Source organism: Eufriesea mexicana, unplaced genomic scaffold (genome assembly GCF_001483705.2).
Source record: "Eufriesea mexicana isolate 0111107269 unplaced genomic scaffold, ASM148370v2 scaffold944, whole genome shotgun sequence".
NCBI classification, from domain to species: domain Eukaryota; kingdom Metazoa; phylum Arthropoda; class Insecta; order Hymenoptera; family Apidae; genus Eufriesea; species Eufriesea mexicana.
The window spans coordinates 1,346,690-1,372,030 of NW_016909080.1; the positions used below are offsets into that span (position 1 = coordinate 1,346,690).

A 25,341-nucleotide genomic window follows, 5' to 3' on the forward strand; every position below is an offset into this window, starting at 1 on the left:
AAATATATATATTACTCTATATATATATTTCTCTCTAATATCGTTAACAAGTTGTAATATTCTCGAGAAACACGATCGACCAAAAGAATTCTCCTCTTTGGCATTAGCATTGAATACATTGATACATTACAGTACTGAATATCCTTTGATGCAAACGCGACTCGAAGCGATTTAAACGAGATATCGATGACTCATCAGTGCGCAAACATATCGTGCAATATTTCCGCTATTGTACCAGCAAAAGATTTTGACACGGTCGATAGCAATTCGCGATTACAGAACCGCCAATGATACTTTAACTTAGTCACAGCTTTCGGATCGAGATTTATGAACGTCGCATGAGTGGCAAGTGGCATTTAAAGTATTGGAACGAGTGTCGATTTTTACGAAGACAGAGTGGAAAGTGTCAACTGCCGTTTAAACGACGTCCATATCATTTTTTCCCCTTTTAACTTTCATGATCTGTTATGCTGTTAACGACACCTTCATATCGCGCGTTTTGCTGTCAGATTAACCGCGTGATGAAGGTTCGTTCGTACGTTTTCTCTGCTAAAGATAGAAACGGTCACGACTCGAATTCATTCGCTAAAGGTTACATATTTTCCGAATAATACCGTAATTGATTAGAAATTAAAAATACCCGACAAGCCGACGAGTTGGGAAAGAATTAAAATTAAATCTCGATTTAATTTACGAAGAAAATTCGAATAAAAAATATTTTTAACGCCAGTGAAATTAAAATTTCCAAAGGTGTACGATCGAGGAACGAATGGAAGGAAAAATATGAGAAAATTCAGCACACCGAAATTATCGATGAACCTACACATCCTAAATTTATCAATGATGATCTACAATCATCGATAACGCGAAAATCTAAAAAATACGTGCCCCGTTCGCGTCGGTACCCTCTGTGGTAACGATTACCATAGATCTTAATATATCTGGATGTAAAAATGTGTAATGTGCTAGTGGTGGATATTATATTTCAATGAAAATATCATATATTTATTAAACAATATTATAACTCGGAGTAAAAATTATCGATGAAATATATCTAATTCCGTTTACACTTTCTCGCATTACTCGTACACACGTTTGCTCTCAATCAACTCTAAATTATAACTGACCTATCAAAATACTCTCTCATTTGTTCCCTTTTCTTTCATACATCACATAAATACCACACTTCATGACTCGATCCCGTCATTCTTTCATTTTTTTTACATTAATATATATATATTAAAAATCTATGTCAACCATTACCACATAATGTTGGTATGAAAGAATGACGTGAGCAAATACAGGTTGTTGAAAAAAAGGAGTATGTAATGAATAAAGTGTGGTATGGTATGTCTATTTTCATGTCATATATGACAGAAGAGAGAACAAATGAGAAAGTAGTGGGATAGGTTAGTTACAAGAGAAAAGACGTTGGAAGAGAGCGAATATCGTATAAAATAGTAAACAGAAATAGATACATATATTTATGAATAATTTTTGTACGCAAACCCATAATATCGTTAATTAAATATTTATTACATTCCTCGCATATTATCCTCTACTAACACTCTCCACGTGTATCGCGATAGACTCGAATACACCGGTTGGTTTTCCTACACGATCATCGCCGCATTCTATCGAACCAGGAAACAACGCCCCGACCGATATTCCCAGGAAAAAGAAGTCTCTGGAAACAATCCGCAACAATGTTCGGTGGAGAAACAGCGGTTCGCTCGTTTCGCCTGAAAACGATGCAAGATTTCGCGGAACGGTTGCTCTCTCGCTTTGCAGCCACGGCTCGCGTTTATTTATCGCGAAGCATGGGCCACGATCCTGGGGCCCGGTTTCGATCCGTTTTCCCGGCAGTTCCGGCTGATCCCGGGACTACCAGAACTACTAGGAAACGGTGTGCGGCCTCGTGAACGGTCGACGTTCTCGAAGGCTCGAGCCTTCACCGCCAACTTTACGTTTATATGCGCCCGTACACGACGAAAAAAGCGGGCCGGCCACACGTCACCGAATCGTGATCCTCGAGAGGCCGAAGACGATGTTGTGTCCCCCATCAAAGCTAGGAGCACTGTCCAGTTCGTGAGCCGGGCCTGCTTCCTGCACGGTCGACCGTAAAATATGAAATACCATTCCTCCCCACCCCCCGCCTTTGGCCGGCACTGCCGTTGCTTCGCCGCCGGCGACGCTGCTGCCACCTCTCGCTTTCGGCTTCGTCCAACGGGAGGAGCCGAACGCGACCGTTCGTCTCGTTCGACGATATGACGAGACGAGTAACGCGTTACGGTACCCGGTGTAGCTGCTGCGATACCCGATGCAAAAATCCAAATGTCTCCGACACGAGAGACCGTTTTCGACCCACCGTGAGATCTACCGGCCCGATCTATTTTATTCTATGCGCTCGCTGATAATCCGATTAGGCAGATCCTTCGAAGATAACGCGGGCGTACGTGACTCGCTTGTCGCTCCGTCCTTTTTCCGCTAGCCCAAGTTCGTTGCTCTCACTCTGTTGCGTACCGGCAAAGGGCGAGAGAACGCGGTGGGGGGATTCGGACGACTCTCCTTCGCGAATGTCTTTGTTTTGATTCGAGAAGGTTCGTCGCCTTTCGATCGACCGTCGCGAATACGTATTGGTGTATCTATGAGACACACACTCGGAAGCGCTGCCCGTCACCTAGCTGTGACGTCATTCAAAAAATCGTCTACATTTGCTGGATAACCATGTTTTTCAGGCTACTGCGAACAAAGGGTGCTTCTGAGGTGGCTTTATGAGGTTATTTGCGACAGGTGTTCGTTGTAATATCGAGTAAATGCGATATTAGGTGGACGTGAGTTTAGGGCGATTTGATATTTTCACCCGAGGCGTTAGTAAACACGATGCAACGGAAATCCAAGATGGCTTTGTGCTATATTCGATTTACGATTCGATTCGATTATCATTGGCAAGAATGATACTGGTACGGAAAAACTAATTGTAGATACATATGTATGTACAGAAACACGTTTTAGGACCGTGTACGCATTGGTATACGCGAAATGATACCACATAAATGCGACGAACATAACCGGTACGATTCGACGATAAACGGTTTCGACAGGCGACGGGACAGCGTTTATCACGATTCTAAAAATTTCGAAACAACTCACCCTCGTTGCTAGACGTCGCGTTCTTTGTCCCTTCCTTCGCATTTGTCCACGTTTTTCTGCTTCATCTCTTCTCTTATCCCATTATTATCACTATCACAAGACGCAATTCACTACCTTCCGCGAACCCACGCCAACCGCCATTTTTGCTCCTACGGACGAACACTTACGAGACGAATAAATTCGCCACGGTGGCGTGATAGTCATCACGTGACCCGTGACGTCACAACAGTTTTCCGTTACGGCGAAGACGGGTAAGCGCGTCGCGATGATATTTTACGAATCAATTATAAATCTTTCGATAAACTTCACGTCGATCTGGATTTCCGTTATAAATCGATCAACGTTATTCGTGGCCGTGTCCAACGGGGATACATTACGCTTTCGACACCTGTGCGTTTTTGTGGAATCGCGATTTCCCGCAGCTACAGGTAAAGATTCGGTTTCTTTCGAACATGGCCGATTGCATCACTAATTAAACCGTCGAAGCGTCCATCGCGTTCCGAACCAAACGTTCCAATTAAACGGCGAAATTACGGAGTTTGTGTAATTAAGGCGGTGCTGTCTTTTCCGGATCGAGCATCGACCATCCCGATCGGTCTGAAAATAAACCAGATCCCGATATCTTGGCCCACCGAACGTTCCAATTAACAACGCACGTAAAGGTAAAAAAACGTGACGTCGCAGGTTTGAAGACTATGGTTGGAATCATGGATTCTCGTCGTTCGACGTTACCGAGGTACAGTATATATCAGATTTATCGCTTTAGTTCTCCTTCTATTCGACATCTTAACCTTACTTTTATTATTACGTATGATTATATACATATATAATTGTATGTATCATATATACATATATATAATTATATGATTATATAATACAATTAGAAACAAGCTTATTAGATGAAAAAATATATATATCCATTGCTCTGGAAGCATACGTATGTCTCTGCAAAATAAAAATTTGTGAAAATTAATAGATCGGTATTTTATCTGTAGATCACACTGTTTCGTTGACGTTTTGTTGGTAATGTAGATTCCGCGATACCCTTCGAATATCTTAATACCTTTAGGAAATTTTAAAGCGGATATAACACACGACTATATAATGTTAGGAAGTGCATATAAGAGAAATATCTCTCTTTAAAAAAATTGGGAATTTCTATTCTATGTATTATTACATGTGCATATGAGAAACCATATATATATATATATATAGGAGTGGCTGTAAAATGAAAGTGAATAGAGTTTTAGAATATACATACCGTACCGAAGGAAGGAACGGTAAAATAGAAATACACAAATATGGTATACCTACGTTCGTTTCACACTGGCGACGCTGTCCTTTTCTCGACGACGGCTAGAACGATAATGTCTCTTGCTCGCGCATTCGGACAGGACCCGAAAAGTTAAACAAACGTTCGCCCAACGCCATCGGCTCTTTGTTTTGTTCTTCGCGCACGTATCCACGCGCACGTTCATATCGGCGCGCACTTCAAACGTTCAGTCATAGGACTGTTCCTACACATTACCACATATATTTGGATAAAAAATATTTTAATAAAAAATTCGTTTACTTTGAGAAATAAGTAATTCAATAGGATTAATTTAGCAACGATCTTTCGATTTTCTCATATTCCAAAGAGCGAAAATTCAACGGAACTCGATTAAATTATGTCAGATCTTTCTATTGCCATGCTTGCGATTGAAATTCAGCGGAATCTGGCAAACGTGTCGGGAACACGTTTATGCAAGGAATGCACCGAGCACGGCTAAGACGACAGAGAAGCGGAAGAGGATCGGGGCCATCGGGGAAGAAGAAAAGATCGGTGAAAGAGAGGTCGAGCGCAGTCACAGATGGCGGCGATAACGCGCGTATAAGGGGCGTATCTACGTTTAGTTCGGACAGCCAGCACTTTATTCGGTCGGCAAGCGTTAACAAGTGTTTTCCATCGGTTTAAAAGGCGCTAAGGCGCTTTGGAGGAGGGCAACCGGTCCAGGGTACCGCGAGCCGGGCCCCCTCTATTGGTGACTCATTGAAAACGCAGCCGGTTTTCGTGCTCGGCAAACATCCGATCAGACAATTTTGCCGCGTGGTTAAGACGTTCGATTCGATACGACTTGATGGGCATCGTCTTCCGTCTCATCTCCGCGCCATGATACGCTCTTATTCCTCCGCGAAAGACTAGCCGACTGTTCGTCCCGTCACAGAAGCAACGAAGATCTTTCGAAACAAAGAACATCTGTTTCGTGACTCAAAGAAGAATTTTTATCGTTTAATTTGTTCTTCGTAATCTCCTCTATGTCTCTTTCGTACGCTCGTAAACGAAACGACGTGATCGTTTAAACGAGATTATCGGTATATCGTTATTTTCTTCAAGTTTCTCCATCTCTTCAAGTTTCTTTCGCAAACACTACCGAGGAACACGCTCTGAGAGCAAACACCGGGATCGACTTCGGACAAACTTATCTCTGATTATCTCTGGCCGCGGCGAGACAATAAACGAAAGAATCAGCAATTACTCATTAATACCACCGGAATTACTCATCGCATACGAACAAAGCACTGCCATATATCGCGTATCCTGATCACACGTGTGATTGCCGACCAAGTAAAGTCTAAAAGAGTCGACGAACCTAACACTCCGACTTCGTCATCCCTCAGCTCGGACTCTCTCTCCTAATGCGGTATCTCCCTCCGAATTTTCACCGTGAGAGTGACACAAGATAAACGGAATTCCAAGCTCAGTTCGTTTCCCCGACGATTTTTCGCTGTGTTAAAGGGGTCTGAGCCGATCGCCGACCAGGTCGAAGACAATGACGGAGCAGCTGCGAAGGGGCCATCGCGCGTCGACGATTTCCCCGCGAGCATTACACGTAATTAGGAGCTCACCGGCGGCGAGCAAACAAACAATGGCCGGCCCAACTCGCATGCGAGTAAATACGTCAGCGCCACGGTAATTGTCCGGCAATTACCGGTCGCGCGATCGCCACGGACCGGTGGTGCGTTCGTCCGGACGAGCCGAGCACCGTCCTTCCGAGGTCTCGTCTTTTATTGATTCCTTGTTAATTGGACGGTAGCACGACCGCTACCCGGGCTCGGGCTTTTTGCCAGTCGTCATCCGGCGACGACAGCGAGGATTATTTTGGTTGGAAGGAATCGCGAAGCTCGGGGTGGACGATTGCGTAAGCCGATTCCCGGTACACGATCGTGTTCGGTTTCACGGTAGGACGGCCGCGATGCACTTTCGAGAAATGGTAGCAGATTCGCGGGAACAGTAGCTTAAGGGTATCTTTTTTATTACCGCCGACGTGGAAGAATGCTTTAGCAAGAAATCCGTGACGACAGAAGGCAAATATCGTTTTTAGAATCGTCCTTAATACCGTGCTTCTTATTTATGAAATTTCTACAGCGTGCAATCATTTTTCTACAAATTTATGTATAACCTTTTAAACATACCGAGATATATTCCGTAATTAGTCTGGCGAAATTAGTTCGACGAGAAACGGGTATTTGGATGGTTTCGGAAAAACAGGAAAATAATTTTCCGACATAACAACGCGATTAGTTTACACGTTTCCGGATTGAAAAAGAATTTGGAATAATTGTTCTCCTCGTTCGAAAAAATATTTGAAACTCATGAAACGAAGGAAAGTCTCAAACACGTACACGAGATGAGTAAATATGAACTTCTCTATATATACCATGCACGCTTTCAATGCACGCTCGCAGATATACGAAGGATAAAGAAAGTCGGCAGATGGAGGCATTGAAATATCGGCCGCGATCGCGACAAATTGACGGAGAAAATAAGCGTAAAAGCTGGCCGTGGCAGCAGCTTCTTAGATTATCTCACAGCTTGCTCTTACGTTTCACGGAACGGTGAAACGAGATTGTGTCACGGGGCACCGCGACACGTCCTGCCATGACGCCATTTTATCGGGATTTCAGCCGCCATACAGACAAAAAAAGACGAGCACCGGCCGAGGTTAAGATCCACAGGAAAGATATACGCGAAACGGAGAAGACACGTAGCGGATTGTCGTCGATCATCAGACCGGAAAAGGCCCCCGTGCATTTTCTTCGTTTTGTGGCACGTCACCCGCTTCTCCGGCCGCGCCGACGACGCTGCCACGCCGCCAGGCTCATAGAAAATTCTATTATTCTATTCTTATCATCGGGATGACGCGTGCTGGCTCGTATCGACAGCCGGATATATAATGCAACGTGAGTTTCTGAGCTTACGGCGTCTACCGGATGCGCCCACACCGAGCTTGCATACTGAACAGCGGCCCCGTCTTCTAAGGTCCAGCCTAGGAAACGTGTTGGCTCGTCACGGTCGCCTCTCTTCGTTCGCTCCTTGCTCGATCCCAGTCGCCATTCGATGATCGAGATGTTTCACGAGTTCCATTCCAGCTCCGCTCTACCTTTGGCTCTTCTTTCACCTCACCGTGTGCTCGTCCTGCAAGGAGATCATTAATGCGATTAAAAAGATTCCTAGCTTCCCATTTAACGCTAATCCACCATGAAAAAAGAGAAACCTCGAAGAAAATGGAGTAAACGATATCGAAAATTCGATGGTACACAGACCAGGAGAATTTCTAATTTCTTCTTGCACTTTTGCACCAGTTATCACGGATTCTCTGACTAGGCATAATAGATTCAGCATTGAAGCAACTTTGAAACAGCTCCGAAAGCAAAGGGCAGTCGCGAACTGTACAAAGGGGCCATTTCCAAAAAATTCAATAGCCATGTTGTGCAGTCGAGGTTAAAGGGTGACAGAGAAAAAAGGAGAGAAATGTAGAAAATCGGAGACAGGTCGAGCGACAAAGGGGATGGCCCTCGAGGCGGGCAACAATGCACGGAGGATGAAGAAAAGGCCGAGGTGTGACATGTGCGCGCGAAATTCGAATTCCCGCGCGTCCTCGCACCGGGCGGTATTGTTTTAATTAACACGCCGTGAATTCTCGCTGGCTATGCGTAGAACTAATTCGCCTTGTGCGAGAACAATACGTCACGATCGACGTTGCATCTGCCACGCGATAGGTCGCACGCAGACGTCGCCTCGTACACGGCCGGTCGTTGATTGCAAAAATGGAATGCCGGCTGGGCCGTGCACGCGAAACAGCCGAGAAATATTAAAAAGGGTGTTGAAATACAGTCCCGCGACGAGGAATCTGTCGACGAGTTTGAAGAACAAAACCCCTCCATCCTGTGAATTAAAATTCGAAGGGTGGCTCTCGGTTCAGCCAGAGATTCTGCTTTTCCGCAATCGTCGTTAAATCTTCTTCCCAAGATACTGATATTTCCCTCGCGAAACGTTAATAACAGCGTCGCACTGATTTTATCGAAGCAGAAATATGCAAATTTTATGTCCACGGGTTAATCAGTGTATGCACTTTGCGTTCGTGTTCCTCTAAATCGCTCAAGTGTTGTCAAGTTTAGATAAAAGCGGTATTAGCGATAGTTGTTTCTGACCTTTGATAATTGTTCCTTATTTTGCACTCGAAATTTGCATTTTAAGTTCACGAAACGTCCCCGAAGATTGCTCGTTTGACGCGAAATTTATTTACAATTTGAAAATGCTTTAAAAATTTTATTTCTCTGATTAAAAATTTCCTTCGAGATCAATATTCCAGCCTTTCGAATTTCAAATGGAGTAGCATCGCTCAAATGCTTCGGCACAATTTTTTAAATTCCAAAAATGGAGGTTGTCACTTTGGTCTGTGAATGGGTGGAATATAAATCTGTCCTGTAGGCGCAATGTATTTTTGCCAAAAAATATTTCAACGCGTTTCGACGATGTCGCGCACGAGCATTGGAAATTGTTTTACACGCGAGAGGACCCAGTTTCCAATAAATCGCTGACTTTCTTCGCAGTGGAGATGCCGAATTGCCGAGAAACGGATCGCAGTACTCCGTGAACCGTGTCGTTTGATCAAGAGATCGTTGAAACGTCAGTCGGCGATGAGTCTAGCGCTTTCTCGAATTAAATACATGGTGCATCGCTGCAATGAGCGCTTCTTTGAAGCGCCGTGATTAATTTTTCTCTTCTTTCCTGTCCTAGTTTCGCCGCGATAAAAGCTCTTCGCGCTTTACGCAATCTTCGAATTCCACCGTGCAGATGTTCGTCGGCCTCCTCTGTGATTTAAGACACGCGAGTGATCTTTGAACCAAATCGCGAGACCGCGATCTAGATCACTCCCCACCTTTGTTCTCAATAAATATCTGCCGGCGAATAGTTGACTTCCTTGCCTATAAGAGCGAAGCTTATTTTCGATTCGCTTATCTGTATTTCATTCTCACTCCGTTCATGCAGCTTCGCCACGATTTACATTCTTTTCCCTCCACACGTTTCATAGTTCTCTACCTAACTTTCATTGGATTTTAATAGTTTAAAAAAGAAATAGAAGAAAATTAAAATGACTTGCCAATTTTGTGAGGATCAATTATACAGGCTACTCGCATATTTCACAGTAGTACAAATTTAATTTAACGCAAATCGATAAGATAGTGGATCAGACGTGTGTTCGTCCAATGCATAGAGATCCAAGTTGATCGATGACTTAACTTTTCGCACTCCTTTGTCTTACTGAACAAGAAAACAGAAAATAAGTAACTGCTTGAATTAATTAAATTCAAAGTATAAATTACAACAATGTCTGAGAGCCATATTTAATATAATCGGTAAACAAAATTCTTTAAAATAAATAGCAGTCGAGGCAGTGTCCTGTGATGTAAATTTCAAACAAAATGCTTAAAATAATAGAGAGTTATTGGTAATAAAATTGAAAAATAATTCGGAGTGCAAAGAGTTAATATTTCCAGCTCGCCACGGTATTAGTCGAAAATGTAGATACAATCAAAAATTCTAATCAGGAATCTATACAAATTGAAATGTCTATAGCAATTCAATAGGTTCAATTGACTAGATTTTGATCCCTTGATTTGCGTAAAAAGCTCTTCCCAGGTGACGACCAAAGTCGGCTTTCGGATGGAAAGCGTTAAACTTGGGTCTGCAAAATGTAATCGTCGAATTAACAAACATAACGATGGTTATAATTTATCAGGCTGCCATCGATGCAAATTTTACCCAGTAGTAAATTCCATTCCCAAGACCACGATTACTCTACGGCCACCTATTTCCACAGCGTTACCAAACGCATCCGTGACTCATACCTCGGCCACCAATTACCATTGTCCGGCACTATTACTCGAAATTGCCATCGAATTATTTATCCAAGCGAAGTCGTACGACGGCGAAAAGAGGAAGCCACACGACCGGAGGGAAAATCGTTATCGCAATCGGGCCGCGGCGTTTTTCCCAGTGGTTTCTCAGCGATGATGCATCGCGGTCAGAATTGCTTAACCCCGGCCAGTGTGAGTCATTAGAATCGAACACCATTGCGTACTTATTTGCAGAACAACGATGCTCGTCACGCTGGTGCGCGGCCGCGAGATAACAGCCGCGGCGGGCAGCGATGCAAATGAAAAATCGCGTGACAAAGATAGGGGATTACAGCTGTTGCGCAATCGCGCGCTTAATGATTTCGACGTATAAGCCAGCAGATAGGCGGACACCCCGTTTCCCCATTCGAGCCATCGGCACTCGTTTGCAGGGAATTAATGCGCCCCGCGGAACAATTAAAGCGACCCGTACACCTTTGACTATGGTTTACAGCTCCACGGATCGTGTACGATAGCTGCGAACGATCTATAGCCAGAGCTAGCTAGCCATCTTTGAGTCGCGTCGATGGCGACTGGGTAATGACGCAGGGTAATTGCCAACTTCGTTTAATTATGCACGTAGCCAGTGATGGGATTTACGTGGACCGGACCACGAGCGTTCGCAAAAATGGAGGATACTCGGAATAGGATAACGATTTTGGGTGTTTTTCGAGAGGACAGCGTTCACCCTACCGTGTTTCTTAACCCTTTCACTCGTCACGCTATAATAGGACTGCGAACGTGATAAAACGACGATAAATTTCAAAGTTGTTAAAGATTCAAAAATTTTGTCTGAACGCAACTACTCCAACGTGTCCTGCTAGCTCTTAGGATAGGAGAGAAATTTTGTTCAATTTGTTAAATTAATTCAAGGCAGAATTTGCACTACTCTCTTTGTAACTCAGAAGTGAAAGGGTTAAAAGAGGATAAAATAGCGAGGAATCGAATGCTATGGAAATAGAGATTGGTCCAGTATCTAGATTCAATCTGTAACAAATTTAAATGGAATTGGTAACCTGTTTGCTAAAAATAGCACCTCGTTTGATTTCATTGGTAATAAATTATAACCACTGATCGTGCGAAATTGGTCGACACGGAACAAGGAATAGAAATTTATGGTAATCATAGGAAACTCACCCAGTGTTACCATATTCAGATAATTATCACAGGGCACTGCTGCAGATCTTAAAGATAACCTACCACGTGTCACTGACGTTGATCTCCAAATAACAGAAAAGAAAGAACTAAAATACCGTGACTCTTTTCCCTGGCGCAATTGAACGAGACGCAAAACTCGCGGAACGAAGCGATTTGAAGAAGTGCGGCACACCGGGTGCGCAGGGGCGGCTAATTTTACGTGGTTCTCGCGCGGAATCCAAGGGAGGCCGTTGCACCCGCCGGTAAGTGCAATAACGCGATAATCCGTCGGTTCGATTTCGGCAGATATTTTCGGCGACGCGCGTGCGAGCACGCGAGCGAGAGGAGCGCGTGGCGGCATTTGCACGCGCGTTAAACGAACAGACGGTCGTCCATCGCGACAGCGCCGCGGGTGCAATTAAGCCGAGCAGAGTCGCATGCAAATCGACGCATTGTCTTGACCCGAAGTGGCGCGATGTCGCCGGGGCCCCGTTGCGCTTTCACGACCGCTCGCGAGGCCCTCGCTCCTCTGCCTAATTCCCCGAACGAGAGAGACTCGTCGAGACGCCTCTGCTCGCGACGTGCTCGCGTTGGTGGACCGTTTCTCTCATTTTTCCTTTTTTCTTTCCTTTCGTTGTCTACCGTCTTTGTCTCGCGAGGATGAAGACGATTTCATGGGATTTTTCGGGTGTGGGCGTTTTATGAGAGGACTGCATATGTCGATGGAGGAATCTTTCAGTAAAGCTAGATAAGATATATACTTTCGAGTGTAAAATTAGAGGTCCATAGTTATATTAATCCCTTGATACATCAGATCTTTAGGGGGTTAATAATATTAACACAGACGTCTAATATGTGTGTATGACGATACGAGTTGGTCCTGATGTGCAACTTGCATAATCACAAGTATGGACTTGTGTAATATTCGACGGAGAAATATTTCATTGCTTGATGGGTCCACGGAAAACATTGAAGAGATTTATCGAAATTCCTCAGGATATTCGTGACCTCGAGTATGTCCTTACTCGAGCGATTCCTACCTTCCCTCGAAGACACGTCACAAATATTTTTCCAAAAATACATATACATAGCACGGAGAGCTAAATCACGAAGATATCTGCCTATATGCACATATTGAACGATCCACCAATGCTGAATTATACGAATCTGAAGAGCGAAAGGAAAGGGGAACCGAACCGAGATCTCTGGCGCGTCGAGGACGAAGGATGCAAGGAAACCGATAGAACAGGAATATTTAAAGATCTCGCGTTCTCCACTCTTTTTTCTCGCGAACGTCACAGGAACGTCTGCGTGTGTCGTGGCAGAGCTGTTGGTTTAAGCGCAACGGGGATTCCGTAAGAGTCCTTTGTCCTTCCTCGATCCCAGTCAGGAACACCCTGGCCGGTTCGGTTCGCATAAACGGGAAACGGGTTTCAGTCAGAAAGAGCTTTGGTAGTTCAGCGTAAAAGAACGGTGCTTTGTCACGGGGGCAAGCGGAGCAAAAAGAAAGAAAAAAAAGAGAAAGAAAGAGAGACAGAGAAGGAAGGAGAAGGAGAGAGGGGGAGAAAAAGAGAAGAAACGAACGCACCTTTTTCAATCGGTCTCTCTTCCAACCCCGTGGTTCTTTCTCTCTCCCTTGGGTCGTGTGTTGCGAGGAGAAGGAACGGAGGGCGCAACGAAAAAGCTGATGTTAGGCGAATGCAAATGAATACGTACGGGGGAACGAGCATTCTGCAGCGTGCTTCTAATGTTTGCCCGATGCGGTTTCGCTGTGCATGCTTTTCGGATTTCTGCATGGAACACTCGGCCTCTTTTTAGGAGGAAGTTTTGGGAAAAAATTTGCCAAAGAATAGAGTGACTCTTTGTTGGTCGAGTGGGTTTTTGAAAGGTCTGCGAGGCTTGTTTTGTCTTTTCCTTCCCTTTCCTTCTCTGCTCTTTGGTCCACGGCACGTTGTATTTCAGAGAACCAGGGAATACATGGAATTCTTTTTAATCGGTCACAGCTCCTGCACCGATGATATTTCGCGTTATAGAATAGATTAATTCGTTCAGACAGATTAATTTGTTCATTATTCATGATACTTTGGCATCATATAAATTTCCACTCGGGTTTATTCGGATATTAATTTCCCTTTGGAGTATTAATTACCACGCACCGTGTCCGTGTTGGTTAATAAAGTTTACGGGATAATAAAATTACAATTACAACGTTATCTAGTATCTCGACATGTGGTAGCAACTTGACGCAAATGTTCCCGAGTATTCTCAAAATTCGATCGTCGACTAAACTTCCCGAATCGGAAACTACTCCTGCCCCCTAAACCGGGAAGTAAATTGTTGATTTCACTCAGATTATAAAATATATTATTTCTAATCGAAATTATTTATCGTGCTCTGCTTTATCCGGAAAAATCAAATGAACAAAACGCAGCTCAAAGAAATCATCGTGTCCGATAAGTAAAGAGAAACGAGCTAAATCCTCGATGCAGCTTATGCCATTCGCATACATGCGTACAAACACGTTCTTACGCGTATGAAAATCGTCAAATCGAGTACCGCATATGACTCGATGCGTGTTCCAAAATAGCAGCGGACAATAAAATCAATAATCGAAATTCTTTTTAAACAATGTCCCTCTGCCACCCTCGCTAAAATTGCATCGCACTGCGACCCCTCTCTGCCATCGTCCGCGGCTCTGATGCGGGAATCGAAGCGAAAAAAAAAAGGAAAAAAAAGAAATAAAAAAAAACAGGGCCGGTAATTAAATTTCATTACGCGAACACTCGAGACAGCAATGGAAAAAACACGACAGCCGGCCCATCGAAGGTCCTGTATTAAACGTTTGAGAGCCGCTGACCATAGTGATCGTTGTTGGCTTTGCTTTCCAAGCCTCCACCCCCTCGATCGACAATCGCAACCCTCTCCGCGGACCACGGCTGCGAGCGCCGCTCGCGTTTCATTGTTGTGAACGCATGCAAATTGCGATCCCGGTGCCGGGACGAGTATCAATTCTAACAGGATTAATTCGAGTGCAGTCATTGTTTTTTGCGCGTCACAAAAAAGCCCACCCCTCTTTCTGCAACGACGACCAGCGTTTAGCCTCGTTCCGAACAATGTCGAACCAGCCTGGCCCGGCCTAAAGTCTCGCCCCTGTGTCAAAGGAATAGTGGGTTTGTAAATTGCGACCAATGAGTTGCGAAATAAGGGTCGAGCGTGCGATGAACGGTGGTCCGATCGTTTGTGATCGGTTCCAATGGTTCTCCGTCTTTCCGTTGTATTTTCATTTTTAGTAATGAAGCTGAAATTTCCCATTCCAGAGAGACGATTTCACCGCAGTCAGCGCAGCTTTGCGCCATTATCTGCCAGAACGAGATACACCGTACATTCTCGACGTGGATCTGGACTTCTTCAGCACCAAGAATCCCTTCAAAACGCTCCACGACCGCGTGAATCTCTACGACAAACTGGCGCCTCTCTACGCTTTTCATCGACCCGACTCGACAGATCCTGAGGTGAGTCCAAAGAAACAGACGATATACGATAAAAATCATTATTCGACAATCTTGTTGAAAAGACACGATACTTATCGCAATAATTGCATGCAAGCATCTACTAGTAACTGGGACTAACAGGAACCGCGTTTGGCTAAAATTTCGCTCTCGATCTAATCGTTAACACTCGTTTCTTATCTTCCTCCCAAGTCAACTCGCTTTATGATCCCAAACATGTCCAGAAGGCAAGCTATGACTCCGCTTAATGTATTTGCATAAATTGAACCGTGCAACCGTAACGTCGGTCCAACAGCAAATTGACTTCGCAACTCGCCCGAGCTAAGAAAAGAAGGGTGGGGGGAGAAAAAGGAAGAACAGGGTACGAAACGCGATCGGTGCGTTAAACGCTGCCATCTCGTATCAGATCGGCCGGAACCGGATTCGAAGAATGGGGGGTCCCACGATTTAATTGCGGCCACGTCTCGGCAAGACGCGAAATCTCGAGTCGTCCAAGGAACCCTCCCCTAGACAATCGGTCGTAAGCCAGCCAGTTCGAACTAGAGCTGAATTACACGGCGAACAACGAGCCCCTGGGCCAAAGACGGAATTTCGCGAAGCCGAGAGCTACTGCGATAGAGAGTGAACTATGGAGAAGGACAGACGGAGAAAGACAGAGGGGGCGGAGGGGTATGTACTGGCAACGAGCGGAAGATTTGCGAATAATTAGGTGGGCCGACAATAGCCGGGGTCCCGTGGCAGACCGGATACACAATGTGGCCTGCCACCAGCGGGATAATAGACAGAGAAGAACGACTCTATGGGGTTTTAGGATTCGACGGACATAATGGCACTGGCCTATTGTCTACCTAGCTGCAGACTGCCAACATCCGCTTTCGAGGGCGGCTACGTCGGCTCATCTGCATGCCAGCCTTCAACCCTTCGAGTGTTTGGTTTCCAGCATCGTGGATGCAAATTTCCATCCCCGCGGATCCAGCCTCCCGATGTTCGATTGCCATCGATCACGTGAAACGGTATACGCGCCAGTGCGCCGCAGGTACCAGCCGCCATTGTTCTTAGGAAAGAGGAAACGATGAGGAGGGTGGTGATTCGTTGCTCTCGCGTCTCGAGCGGATTTAAGGTCGCTCTGTAGTATTGGTCCTTGCGATTTTCCAGGGATCCGTATCCAAGAGGATTGCTCGTGGTTCCGATATACATAGCTCATACACGAAAGCACTCGAACCCTTGCATTTGCTAAACGTGTACAACACGAAGGTAATAATTATTTTTCCTACGGTATATATTCTACGCAAAATCTTGCACGTATTATCCAAGCTTTATCCCAAATATCAAAACGATGATGCTCATTCGAAAAACGTGTCTACCTATCGTCCGTCAAGCTGCACCGAGGTCCCCGAGCGATGTTATCGAACTCTAAGAGGAACGTTTATAAGAATCGTTGCGGATCCATCGGGCCCATGTCACAATACACGATCTTCCAATTAATAATTCACGAAGTAAATCAGCGAAACCGTGACTCGTCCATTCATTCGACCATCCTTCGACTCTGCTCGTCCGGGGGGCTTCTCACGAATTTCCATGCGATCCCTCAGCCTACCGCGACCCAGTTCGCCGATCCGCAATGCCGATCCATCGGATCCACGACTTCTCACGAATTTCCATGCGACCGTTCTGCAACGAGCGTCTCCTTTCGGATCGCCTGGATCGTAGGCAAGGAAAAAGATCCTCCACACCGTGGGATTTTCAGGCGACCCGCACGAAATATCGTTCGACGTCGTTATGCTAATTCGCTCGGTCCGGTTAAATGTGTGCCAGCTTATGGAGCTGGCTGGAAAAGAGTGGCCTTCCCCCTCCTTTATGGGCCAGCAGACTCTTCGTTCATGCTGTTAGCGCTTCTCGTGCATAAAATCACGCGTGCAGGAGACACGGACGCGAGCCTATCCGCGTGTGCACGCACGGTGGATGCCTCGGTCGATCTAATGTATGCGGGCACGCCGTGCTACCTGTCTTACCCTGAGAACTCGACGCCGCATTGTGATTGTAATCGCCGGCTCTGCAGGTCAGCCCGCGGCCTAACCGGGGTCAGGGTCATTCCCTGAATTATTTAAATTACGCAACCCGCCCTCCTACCTCGGCAGACAAGTTTACGCGCGAGTGTATCTCAGCGTGTGCGTGTGCAACGCGGCCGACCACCGTGACCTTTTGTCGAGCCGGGCGCGTTAGGGGTAGCGAAGGTGCAAATCGAGGGATAGGTAGCGCGAGAAGACTGCCGGGGTAACGATAAGGGACACCGTGAATGAGATTTAAAGGTGTCTCGTTGACGATGACGTGCTTGATCGACGATCGCTGTCGATGAGATTCGGAGAGGTTGGAATGTTTATATGTGGGAAAGATCTCTGCGAATGGATAGATTCTTTGATTATGGTAATATTTTGGGGTACGGTGAAGGGAGAGAGGAGGTAAGAATGTCGTTCAGAGGGGAAGGATTTGGCAAGTGAGGTTAAGCCGGCTGTAGATGGGAAGTAGAATGGGGTTTTTGGGTCAAGATGTTGCTTGGATTAAAGGAATGTTCGCTACGAGCGAATTTTACCGGGTTGGACATCCGAAGAATTTAAAGTAGTTTGCACGTGGTATGTAGAAAATACCATCACGTAGCCCTACGTGTACGTCCTCGAGTGTGAGCGTTTGTTAGGATACTTTGTTCGACGAATCGTGCCCAGCATCTGTCTTTATTCGTCTATGCTTTGATCGGGCCATTACGAGAAACGAGTATCTCCCAAAATTTGTTCGCCATCCCACGAAGGGTAGGTCCAATCGAATTATACCGTCCCGTTCACGATCCACGGTTCATGGAAGGCCCGATTGAATATCAATCGATGAGATCATCGAGGTTGGTCGAATCCTTTGGTGCCGATTCTTTTTCTCAGGATCGAAGTCGCGATGCCCCACCGGGATCCCAACGAAAGAAGAAATGACACGAGCGGGGGGTCCAGTATGCAAAATGGGCCCGTTTTCCGGCCTCCCTGAATATTGATGTGTAGCCGGCTATGCAAATGAGCGTGAGAATGCAGCTCGTGCCGGATGGTGACGCGAATAGACGAACCGGAAGTAAGCCAGTACCCCGCCTTCTCCCTCCTCGCGACGTGCCCTTTCTTTCGTCGAGGTCGAATTATAGTCGTTGACTTTTCTTGCCGGCACGGACCTTCGGCAGAGGAGCAACGCGATTTATTAAATCCGTTCTTCTTTTTCCCGTTCGATGCACCGGATGTGCCGTTAGAACCTCGTTTGCCTCGCTCACCATTAATATCCAGCAAGATTTTCAAACACCAAACCTGTATATTTCGTCCTGTACCTTCTCCATTCTAAATCGCCGGCGATTTCTTTCCCCCCGGAGATATTCAAATTAATGTTTAGCGAATTTATCGCGTTCTCCCGGGAAATTATCTCGGCAGGAAGAGACGGGAACCCGACTCGAAAAGGAAAAACACTGACCCACATGCATTCGGCCTAAACGCGCGCAATAAACGATGCACACCAAAATGGTTCTCGCGCGTAGACCGTTGTCGGAATTCGGGGGAGCAATAACGGCGAGGCCAGGCGAAGATTTCGCTGTTTCCGGGCCAACCCCCTCGGCTCGTTCCACTTAACGGCGTTCACCCCGTTGAAATATCTGTACGAGGCTGCACCGGCACGGAGCTTGGGAACAGGACGGAGATAAACAACGTGGAATTAAATATACAATAAAGCGCGCAGTCCTGGACAGCGAAAGGGCGTGGTGGGGGTGGAAAAGAAGCGAAACTGCTTTACCGGCTGCGCGTTCTAGCGGCGACATTTCAACCCCACCCCCACCACGGTCTGCCAGCCGCCCGCATAAATAAATCCAATTGGCTCGAATAAAATGTACGAAACGAAGTCGCGCCAATGGCCGGGTATGTATTTTATTTTCTCTCGTTTTCCTTTCCACCCCGTGTCAGCCAGCCAGCCAGCCAGCCAGCCTGCCAGCCAGCCACCCAGCCAGCCACCCGGCTGTTTCCTCCTCCTACCCTCTTTTTCTTACTCTCTCTTCCCTCTCTCTCTCTCCCTCTTTTCTCTCTCTTTGCTCCGTGGCACTCCGCTACATCGACTGCTCCGTCGTAGCGGCACGGTAGGATAATTCAATCGTGACTTTTCACGGATTTCCCATCGAAGGAAACACGCCAGTTACGCGGCGGAAAGATTTCGTTTTCTCCTTCTCGGCGCCGCCGCGGCGTCGTTCTTTAAAATGCTCGCGAACCTTCCTCCTCGTGGTTATCTTCGTTTCGCGTTCTTCCCTTCCGCGATGAGGTGTCTGCAAATGGCTGAGAGGTTTTCGGTGTCGTTCGCGCGGTAGAGCGCCGCTATTTGCTTTTCCCTGATTAAATTTTTGTTTCACCTGCCCGCGTCAAGCTTACACTCGTTCTTCGTACAATGTCTGCCGCCATTCGAATTTCTAACCCGCGTATTAAGTTTCCTATTTGAATACAGACATGGAGATTTAGTTCACGGGGTGTTGGTATTTCGCGTGAAAGGTTTATCAATTTTAAGTAAGGGAATAAATTTCAAAGAGAGCACAGGAGCAAGCTTGTTTGATGAATATGCGATAAAGATCGCTGGTGTAGAGGATTTTCTTCGATCACACCCCTCGGAGTAGTGGAACACACGAGCCTCTTTAAAACGGCCGGACGAAAACTGGATCACGCGGAGGGAAGATTTCTTCATTGGCAAGGGGAATCTCGTTGAGGTAGGTCACTCCCGTAATTACCTTCTCTCACGGAAGTGGCCCGCGTGCGCTACAACTTCAACGCACCACAGCTCGTCGGCCCTTCTCAAGGTCGCCCCTTCATCCCCTACAATTAAGCCCTCCGACAATTAAATCGATAAAGCCGCGGAGGCGCCCTTTATACCGCTGTTACCGCGAGGTTTATGCGTAGCAATCTCACCCTACCAGCCCTCGTTTACGTAACGAACCATCGAAATTACGCCATGTCGTTAAGATCTACCAACGATCCTGTTTAATAACGTAATGTTCGATCGTGCATCGCGATCCGTCGCGGTTCTGATCCGTGATACAAACTTTTCACCGTGAGAGTAACGAGGGACCTCTCAGTGTGCTCGTAAATGTAAAAATGGTGTACAATGTAATTTGAATAAGAGGGTGAGAAAAATTAGTCGATCGCGTAGATTGGTTATCGTTGAAATGAATAAGAAGAAAGTGAAGAAATATCGTTGAGGTGGAAAGTTTCGCTGGTTAATTTATTTTAATGGACGGATTCTAGGTGTTTGTATAATTCGCTTTTACGTTCCTATGATTCGTTCCTGCGAGAAGGCAGTTTATAAATAGTACAAGCAGTATAATGGACACTGTTTATGAAAGCTAAATAGCGCGTGTTGTATTTCATTACTGAGAAATTCGAGTTAACGGTAAGCAATTAAATAGTGTACACTTAGTTTCACCGTGAAATTAAACGACGACGTTGCTGGAAAACTCGTAAACGCGCAAATATCGTAATGCGTGTTATGACTGGCGTTCTATGGAATTTAGGATATCGTAACTTTGGATATCTCGCAAGCCTCTTTCGCTAAACAGAAACGACGTTGAAGTCTGTGGAAAGATAAAGATCTCTGGCGTGAACGAATTGCAAAATTTCCATTTGTGGGGGTTACATAGTCATCCGATTCGATAGCCATCTATCACGAAGGAAAATTATTTCCTTGAAAATAGATCGTCAAATAATTTAGTTATTCGAAATAATTTAAAGATAATTTTCAAGAATTATTTATTTTCAAAAATCCCTCTTTTCCCGCTTATCTCGGAACAAATGTTTTGTCTCTTTGGACAATAATTACGCAACGTACGAATCGATGTTACCCTCCATTTCAGTTTCCTGATACCTGCCACGATCTTGAAGGAAAGGAAAATAAAATCGAAATCCTGATCGAAGATAAAGATACGAACATTGGAAATAATTTTCCAACGCGTTGTCAAACATCGTGAAACAGAATCGAGTCCCTTTACCTCTTGATCAAACAACGAAAGCGATAACGAAACACGAGTATTTGGGGAAAAACCGGGTAAGAACCAACACCGCCATCTGTTATGGGTGATAAGAACGAGGGGTTCCTTCGCAGTTTCCGGATAAGCCGCACAGGCTAGGGGTGACGTGACGAGCGACGCCGACGCCGACGCCGACGCCATGTGCCCAAAATGGCCGCGGATCGTTAAACGGTCACGCGCAAGCTCCCCAGGGGGTGGTGGGACAGGGAGGGTTGGTTTTAGGGGTGTCCTCGCTTCTTAATAGGATCGAAGAATAGTTACGGCGTCAGATCCACGCAGTTACGTGGGACACCGTTTCAGGATGCGTTTCGACGGGTACCCAAATGCACAGAGATATGACTCAGAACCCTTTCGACGTCCCTCGTCTGGCTATATTGCATCTTCTGCTCGCGCGAATACGCATACGAGGCTCGTAGTTACATGCGTGTGTTATCTGATAATGCATATGGAGGAAGGCCAGGATTTTTCTCTTCGTACAATTTTGTGTTCTTCGAATCCAACGTGTAGAGTGATTTCTTTTACAGAGAAAGGAATATCGGGACACCTATAAGGATTCTTCGAAAGGAAATCTAATGATTTTTAAATCAATGGTAAAATATATAACGGGAAATAAATTATCTTAACCCTGTGCACTCGACAGGCGCTCTTCAGTCGCCATTCGATAAAATTTCGAAACTCGATATTCATTAATATGTCAAATTTAAGATAATGCAATGGTGTCGAAATCAAATAACTCTACGTGTTAATTATTACATTACTGCTCAAAAAATATCGTCAGCTTTATAGTAGAAAATCTTTGAATTCCTACTCTTCTTTAGCCAAAAAATCGTCGAGTGCAAAGGGTTAGCTGTTGAATATAAAGAAGTAAAAATTGTCGATGAGAATAAGAAAACACTCGGTGAATGTAAATATACAGAAATTTATTTAAATTTATCACAAGAAAATGAAGAAAATCGACGATGATTTTTTCAACGATTGGGAAATTTTTAACAAACCCGCTAGTTTGAGGAATAAACTCCATCAATTTTTATCTCTTAGGCGACCGTGTTTACCAGACGAGCAGCTAATTTTTTGTATTCTTTTAATATCCGCCGAGATTCGAGGCAGACAGCAATTCATTACACAGCAGCCGGCAAATGGAGAACTTTCATTTCGGGGATAATAGAATACGTATATAGATCCGAATATTAATCGGCTCGTACGCGCAAATACCTATTAGCAAACATCGCGGATATACCGTTTATTGAAGGCCGAACAAGCTCTCTCAGCGCTTACACATTGTTTAATCGTCGAAATATAATACGAACGTATCCATAAAGCCAAAGGGCGAAGCTTCGTTTCATTGTCCCTGTCGAACACCTAAAAATCGAACCGTCCCTGGTGCATGAAAAACGAGCCTTCAACAATCGGTCTGGTTTTTCAAGCAAACGATCCGACACGTAAATTCTTTCATTCTACAACCTGGGCCTTTCTTTCTTCTCTCGATTTTTCAAAGAATCGGCAATTCATCCCTGCCTGAAATTACACATAACGCGTTCAAACATACGCAACCCACAAATTTACGATTCAAATTCCATAATTAAAACTAAACCCAAATCTAATCAAACGGCGTAAATCTCAATCAGGAGACTTACTTCGAGGACACTGATATTATAAATTCGGAGAAGAATAAATCGATTTTAGCTTCGAAAGAAATTTCTCAAACGGAAAACCTAATCGTCCGACGACCGCGCGAGATTAAAGACGCTATTCGAGTATCGTAACTCGGAAAATTCTGCACCCTCCGCCATTGTCGGTTTACATGCCTCCCTGAATCTTTCCTGAATCTCTGATCCATGGATCCATCACCGTGCGGAAAAATCCACGGTTCGTCCTTGTGAAACGAAGCGCAGAAAAGTGACGGCGACTGGTGGAAAAGTTGGACGACCGGAAGTGCGAGACTGGGACTGTCGGCGGCCACCCAGCGTGTAAAACGTCCCCGATGACGAGGAAACGTTGGCATTCGAAATTCTCGGGAACAACGGGCGGCCGGTGACAGAGCGGCGCGATCGAATTATCATGTAAGCAACGACGCTGAAGCGCGTTCCAGGCCTCGTGGCATCGGAACGGAAGTGAGCATCGGAGATCCGGAGGGAGAGGCGTCGCGGGGTTCGTTGACCGGCGGCCTGTTACGCTTTCCATCAACCTGACAGGGGTCATCGAACCGGTCATACGCTGACTTGTTTTTTTTTCCACGCAAAGGTGGACATTAATCTGAGAAAGGGGTAAGCGCATCCGGCGATGGCGTGTTCGCGCTTTCCGCGTGGACCCTGTCGCACGTTTCTTTCAGCAGGCGCGTGCGCTCGCATGCCAGTAATTGCAAGTGTACACTTGCAGTTCGCACATGTCAAACGCATTGCAGTTGGGCATCGGTTGGCCGACGCCATCTGATGTCCTCCCGAGTTTCTTGTCCCGAAAGAAAGGGTTTCTTTGCGGGCTCGCCTTCTCATTCGGCCACGCCGATCTAGGGGCTGCTGTCAAATGTCATTTACCTTTCCCACACGGAGACGCAGCCGCGAGTTCTTGCGTCTCTTCGGTCTTAGGACGGAATATCAGCTCGTCGCGTTATTTTGTGTCCTATCCTTCCGCTTTTTGACAGTTCAACTACCGGAGGGATGAAAGTGACTCGTTTGACACTTCTTCCATTCGCGCTTACGCAAAATATACAGCTATCTTTGGCTAAATGGATGTTCATTTTTATCCAAATGGCATCGTAATTACGTGTGCATCTTCGCTTTCGTTTTGCTATTCTAATTAATGTCAATTACGTAGACTGTACACTTAGCTAGACATCACGGCTAACAAGTTGGCAGCTTTCAGCGATAGCGGAAAAGACATTTTCGTTGTAGTCATAGTTCCACTTAGGGTGATAAGCTACTCGATGCGTAGGAATATGAATTCAGTCGATAGAAAATTTCGCGACTAATTAAGTTGGTAACCTGCTCTTCAAGGTTTCGGTTGTGATTGTCTAAGGATGTTAAAAATAATAACATCGTCGTGCTTTTCGTCTGTTTTTATCAAGAAAGCGATGTCAACGTGTTTAAAAATGTCGTATCGCAGCGATAGAAGGATTCTCATGATCCGTGAGCGTGCTACCCTCGAAGTAACCTCGTGCGCTCATTGCCTGTGATTATGTCATTAAACCAATTAGAACGATACGGAATGTTTGACATTTGGTTAAACTATCGCTAATGACTGTCGAATCACGTCATGCATGGGAATAGAAAAGATCGGTCTGTTTGTCCCGAGCTGCAAAGACTGCGATGACTATCTATGAAAAGGCTGGGTTGCCGAGGCAAGCCGTTGGGATCTTAGTTACCGCATAATGAGAATTCCTTGCCGATTACGAATGCTTATGTTTAACAATCGGTCATTATCGATGACAAATGTTACGTTTTACAACGAATCCGATTATCGAGCAGCTGTTCGTTATTAGCAGACCACGCTACTCCACTGGCCCTGTTCGCTATCTGTTCGGCGGGTTGGAAAAATTGCCTCATCGTTTATAATATCGTTGAAAGTTTCTAATTTCGTTATGACTCGTGTTTCGTTTTGAAACTATCGATGACACACGGCTCGGTTACAAAAGTAAACGATGCAAGTGGAAAATAAATCGGAAGTTTCCCTCCTGTTCAAACATTGACACCACTCTGCAACATCTTGTCATAATAGAGCAATAATTCCAAGCTTTCCTGTCACAAAAACGATGACATTTTCCTTAATAAAGTGTCATCTCTCTCGCACGAAAGATTAATCAATTTCGTGATCGAACTCGCAAGAAATATCACACCAAATCTGCGAGTTCAATTTCGCACAGGTCACGTGTGCCTAATTTATCATAGAAGAATACGTGTGAAAAATGAATTTATTAGAAAAATATCGTGAATGACGTCTATTCAGCGACTCGATCGCAGGACCTCTTTCTCACTTTTTTAAACCGCACATGCTACGCATATTGAATAGAATTCCGCTGCTAAATGAACCAGATTCATTTGGATAAAAAGCGTAATGCGGAGATGCGGCGATATGACAGACGCACAATAACGTATGCATCGACGGTCAATAAGAACCGCGTTGCAACCTCATCAAGATCGGCCCGCGTGATAATACGTTAATCATCGAAGCACCCTTATTAATGACGCTCAACGTTCTCGTTTCTTAATCGTCTCGCGGTATACGTAATCGTATTTGAAACAATATTGCCGC

The 25,341-nt window shown here is 45.3% G+C and overlaps 2 protein-coding genes across 2 annotated transcripts in view; both read left to right on the top strand.

Annotated features, from left to right (window-relative positions):
- MESR6 (misexpression suppressor of ras 6) overlaps positions 1-15,143 on the top strand; it is a 661,040-nt gene extending 645,897 nt beyond the window's left edge. Inside the window, exon 5 of the mRNA XM_017899507.1 lies at positions 14,832-15,143. Within this exon, the coding sequence (XP_017754996.1) occupies positions 14,832-15,143 (312 nt within the window). The remainder of the gene's footprint in view (positions 1-14,831) is intronic.
- A 508-nt stretch (positions 15,144-15,651) lies between these two features.
- LOC108547122 (UPF0489 protein C5orf22 homolog) overlaps positions 15,652-25,341 on the top strand; it is a 275,941-nt gene continuing 266,251 nt past the window's right edge. Inside the window, exon 1 of the mRNA XM_017899508.1 lies at positions 15,652-15,692. Within this exon, the coding sequence (XP_017754997.1) occupies positions 15,652-15,692 (41 nt within the window). The remainder of the gene's footprint in view (positions 15,693-25,341) is intronic.